The sequence below is a fragment of the Notolabrus celidotus genome, chromosome 6 (assembly GCF_009762535.1).
Source record: "Notolabrus celidotus isolate fNotCel1 chromosome 6, fNotCel1.pri, whole genome shotgun sequence".
Taxonomy (NCBI): domain Eukaryota; kingdom Metazoa; phylum Chordata; class Actinopteri; order Labriformes; family Labridae; genus Notolabrus; species Notolabrus celidotus.
The window spans coordinates 35,751,505-35,756,267 of record NC_048277.1 but is presented as its reverse complement, the minus strand read 5'-3'; the positions used below and the strand labels follow the sequence as shown (position 1 = coordinate 35,756,267).

The 4,763-nt window shown below is 38.3% G+C and overlaps 1 protein-coding gene and 1 non-coding gene across 2 annotated transcripts; both read left to right on the top strand.

The window, feature by feature from the left end:
• Positions 1-549: 549 nt before the first annotated feature.
• Positions 550-4,307, top strand: rps13 (ribosomal protein S13). The gene is made up of 6 exons (XM_034686462.1): positions 550-657; positions 1,172-1,220; positions 1,303-1,381; positions 3,296-3,465; positions 3,732-3,832; positions 4,231-4,307. The coding sequence occupies exons 1-6, from the start codon at positions 635-637 to the stop codon at positions 4,262-4,264; spliced, it is 456 nt and encodes a 151-aa protein (XP_034542353.1). The 5' UTR covers positions 550-634; the 3' UTR covers positions 4,265-4,307.
• LOC117815154 lies at positions 3,918-4,048 on the top strand. Its single transcript, XR_004631732.1, has one exon. It is a non-coding gene; the product is annotated as a small nucleolar RNA SNORA19 (small nucleolar RNA).
• Positions 4,308-4,763: the final 456 nt, after the last annotated feature.

Below are 4,763 nucleotides of genomic sequence, written 5' to 3'. Positions count from 1 at the left end.
TATTTTTAAGCACGACACTCAAAAAACATAATTTAAAACAGAACCACCTTGAAAAAAAACATACTACATTTCTAAAATTATGCCTACAGTTGTTTTTGATTGCTCAGGGTTGGTTTAACAATGAAAAAGCCTTTTTATGCAGCAAGTTTGGTTCTAATAGCCTTGCTATTTGCTTTGTTTTGTCTGCAATCTGTGCCAATTTCCCTCAAAATCATGAATAATTATGCAGTTATTTGTGTGAATGTTATATGATTTAGAAAGAAGATAAATAAACTAAGAATGGTGGTAAATGTGAACAGTTAAACTCTTTCTGGGGAGAATTTTGGACATTTCAATGTAATGTGAGCACAAATTCACATCAAACTACAGCAGAAAGATATCATTTGGTGATGGAAAAGTCCTCAGATAAGTTCAGTGTGACATAATATAATTATTTATCTATAATTATAGTCTTTTCTTCACGTTTTGGACGCGTTTTAAGGGATTATGTTCAAGTTTAGTCTCATTTCTTCACATCTTGAATGCGTCCAACAACGTCTCATGAGCGTGTCTCTACGTCATTGCGTCACTTCCGGCGCAGGCGCAGAATACCGTTTTCCGTCGCGTGTGCGGCCTCTCTTCCTCAACCGCCATCATGGGTCGCATGCACGCTCCCGGGTGAGCCCTCTTTTTACACATTAAAGTCTCATTTTAACAACATTAGATCCGTTTAAAGTGCCTGATACAGCTTATAAACACATTATAGACATCCACGGATAGAATTTAGTGGATTAATTCAAGAAAGAACAGAGAAATTTAACAAAATGACACATCCTCTAAGCGGCGTCTGTCTGCAGCTAGCTAGCTTTAGCTCCTTTAATGGCTGCTGACCACGATTCTTCTCTGTGGCTGCTTTAGTTTACAAGTTAGACTGTGATAGTAAACTGATTTAAACTGTAAATGCATGCTTTTACCTGCCGTGGGCAAATAATTCTCTTTTAAAGTTACATTTCGTCCATACATTAGTATAGCATTTATCACATGTAGCTAGCATTAGCCGGCCTGTCTGCTCTCAGTGAACACTAAAGTCCACAGGTGTTGTTTAAATTTAACTCCATTGCTCTTTAACATGTTAAGTTTGTAAAGTCTCCTCCATGATGTGTAACTAGTCTGATGTTCTTCTCTCCCACAGTAAGGGATTGTCCCAGTCAGCTCTGCCGTACAGGCGCAGTGTTCCCACTGTGAGTATCTTTAGTTTTATATATACTGTATTATGACAACAGTAAATAGATTTGTTTTTAATTATTAAATTGATGTTTTCAGTGGCTGAAGCTCACATCTGATGATGTCAAAGAGCAGATCTTCAAGCTGGCCAAAAAGGGTCTGACCCCCTCTCAGATCGGTGAGTGATTTAGGAAATATTAGAAATTTACCAACAAATTCTCATTTTTTGAACTTGTGTAAAAATGTAGTGTGATCACTTTAAGCACATGTGCTTTATTTGGCTGTGTGAACACTAACTATACTTAACATGCAATCTGAAATTAATCAAAGTAGTTGAACACATGTAAAAGTATAAAATCAGATATCAGTGAGGGATGTCTCGCTCATCTTAAGCCCCTGATCAGAGTTTTTATTATCCAGTATCTACCAATACCAGCACAAAAGAACTCAACTTAAAGCTGTCCTCAGTTTATTCCATTTAACTTTGCCTAGTCAGAATTCTTTTAAAATGAACATAAACGATCAAATCTATTCAGAATAGAGCCTTAGCTTAATTTAATCCACATGTCTGTTGTAAAACTAACAGCAGTCACAATGGGTTTTAAATCACCTCATGTTGTCACAAACTTGTGTTCAGCCCTGGTAAGGTAGTGTCTGAATTGAAGTGTTGAGATTTAAGGACATACTGTGGACCCAAAAGCCCCAATAGATGTCAAAAACCTGCTTTCTTTACTCCAAACAATGAATCAAACATTCTCTGTTCTCTTTTTGGCCTTTTTGCTTTTGAGGATATGTCCTTCCATTCATAGTCCACACTTTGTTGCTTTACAGCAGCAGCCTTTTTCTCTGTAGCCATAGTGTAACACTGTATTCTGTTGCATGTTTAGTTTCTAGTTTAAAATATTGCTGGCATTTAGTTACTGTGTCTCTCATGCTGAATTACTTACACCTTTGCATTCTGCCACGTATAGTGCTTCTTTTACTACAGCTGACGGACACAATCGTAAATAATGAGTGAAAAATTGTCAAAACGGCTCCAATCTGATAGATTATCACAGGATCGGTACGTCCCTCATTTTAACCTGTATAGAATTTGTAGTGTGAGAGCAAGGACATGTTTTATTGTTAAATCGATAACAGTAATGTGTCCTGATGTTGTGCTCTTTTAGAATCAATCAGATATCAAATATTCAGATAGTTTGTAAATAGATATTTAGTTTATTTTAATTCCCTTTTTGCTAGGTGGTGAATAATAGGTGGATTTTTTTCCCCCAGAACTGTTTGAAATATGCATTATGAGAGCGACACTAAACTCTGCTACATTCACAAACTGACCATGTGTCTTTTTGAGACTCTGTGTGCATTCACCCCCGTGCACACTGTTGTGACAGGAATTCACTAATCAGACAGCAGATAAAACCACTTTGGAGAACTCTTTTAATGATAGAATACTCTTTAAAATGTTTGATATCTAACATGCAGGATGTTTTAATGTGGAGCAGCTGCTGTTTTTCTCTAGAAGTGCAAGCTAACAGAGATCAGAGCCAGTTCCATGACCCCTTTGCACGACCACATGTCCTCATTTTCTACTAAAGCTAATCACAAAAGTGGCTTCAGTGTACTAACAAACATTAGAGTGGATGGAAACTTGAATCAAAGGTCCCAAAGGTATAAATAAGACAGGTTTATTAAGTCAGGATGCATTCAGTCAATCATTGGGCCTAATATATAAAACCCTTTAACCTCCAAGGGGCTCATGAATCTGTTTTTTAAAGATCAACCGGTAAAATTAAATTGATGTTTGAGCTGCAATAGTGTTCAGTTCTAACAGAACTCTCTTTAGCTTGGAACAACCTTTAAATGGCGAGCTGTTATTCTCACTTACCACATTCACTTCTTCACCCCAGATGAGCGTGACTCTGTCCTCTCAACATTGTGCATCTGTTTTCTTAGATTAGAGGGAGGAGATGATCCCTTAAGTTAACGTTCAGCTTTCCCCATAAATCTTACACACATGACAAACACATGAGCAAACTGTTTTGCAGTAATGTACAGTGTCTAAGTCCCAACCCTGCTCTGTCTCCTCATCCAGGTGTGATCCTGAGGGACTCCCATGGTGTGGCCCAGGTCCGTTTCGTCACTGGCAACAAGATCCTGAGGATCCTGAAGTCCAAGGGTCTGGCCCCTGACCTGCCCGAGGATCTGTACCACCTCATCAAGAAGGCCGTGGCCGTCAGGAAGCATCTGGAGAGAAACAGAAAGGTACAACAATTGGACCATTAATGGTGTGTGTTCAACCACTGTGGCTTCCATTTGTTGTCGCTGCTGTTATCTGACATTTGGAAAATCCGCCTTTTACATGTTCGTTACGCTGGGTTTGTATGAGACTTACTTCAATCCAGATTCATTTAAAATGTGTTTTAAAAAAGAAAAGCGAGCTGCTTCAAGGTGATCAAAGTTCATTCAATAACATACACATAATGATGTGTTGCACTTTATAACTGTGAAGTTTATTTCTCTCCTTGAAGGACAAAGATGCCAAGTTCCGCCTGATTCTCATCGAGAGCAGGATCCACAGGCTGGCCCGCTACTACAAGACCAAGAGAGTACTGGCCCCCAACTGGAAGTAGTACGTATCAGATCCACTTAGAGAAGCTGTCTTTGTTAACGTCTGATATACACTCTCTGATGGGCTTTACTCTCTGAATCTAAAGACGCACAATTCATTGTCCCGCTCTCGTCTTTATTGAGAGATGTGATATTTCTGTTGTGCCAGATTAACACTGGAGGTAAATTAGCAGAGTGGCTACTTGGTGCCACATCTGCCAGTCCCCTCTGTACAATGACATTATGTATGAGACATTAAACTAGAACTGTGAATATTTACAAACTCTAAACACTCAAAACTGGGATGAAAAACATCCATTGAACTTGTCCCACACTGCCCCCTGCAGGAGAGTCTTAGTATATTCTGTGTGTTTGTGGGAGTGCGCCCTCTGACGTTGTGTCCTCTCTTTCTGTTCACAGCGAGTCCTCTACAGCTTCAGCTCTGGTGGCATAAACAAGACGCTTTTTGGATTAATAAAAGACTTTGAAATCACAAATTGATCTTTTGTCTTTCTTTATTTTAAAGTTGTTTTAAAGTCCTTCAATCACAGACAAATGTTGGAAACTGGTTAATAAAAATTGTATTATAATTATTTTTCCAGACATTGTATGTGTCCACTGAAGGAAATAATGCACTTTTTTCTGTTTAACTTTTTTAGATTTATTCCTTACAGTCCTGGGTTTTGTGCCTATCTTACATTTATCAGAATCAGAAATACTTCAGTTTATCCTGAGAGGGAAACTGGGTCATTACAGAGCTCTTAACCCTCCTGTTATCCTTGGTGTCAATTTGACCCAATTCAATGTGTAATGTCTTTAGAAAATATATTTTTTGCTTCATATTTCATGACTTGTCCTAATTCAAAGGGGACAACTGGGTAAACAGAAAAAAATAATATATGTTCCAATGTCCTCCATATATTTTACATGCCTCCATGTAAAGCGGTCAATTT

Coding starts and splice junctions, on each gene's coding strand:
- rps13 (XM_034686462.1), top strand. CDS start 635: ATGGGTCGCATGCACGCTCCCGG. Junction 1,221..1,302: donor ACAGGCGCAGTGTTCCCACT/GTGAGTATCTTT, acceptor TGATGTTTTCAG/TGGCTGAAGCTCACATCTGA. Junction 3,466..3,731: donor ATCTGGAGAGAAACAGAAAG/GTACAACAATTG, acceptor CTCTCCTTGAAG/GACAAAGATGCCAAGTTCCG.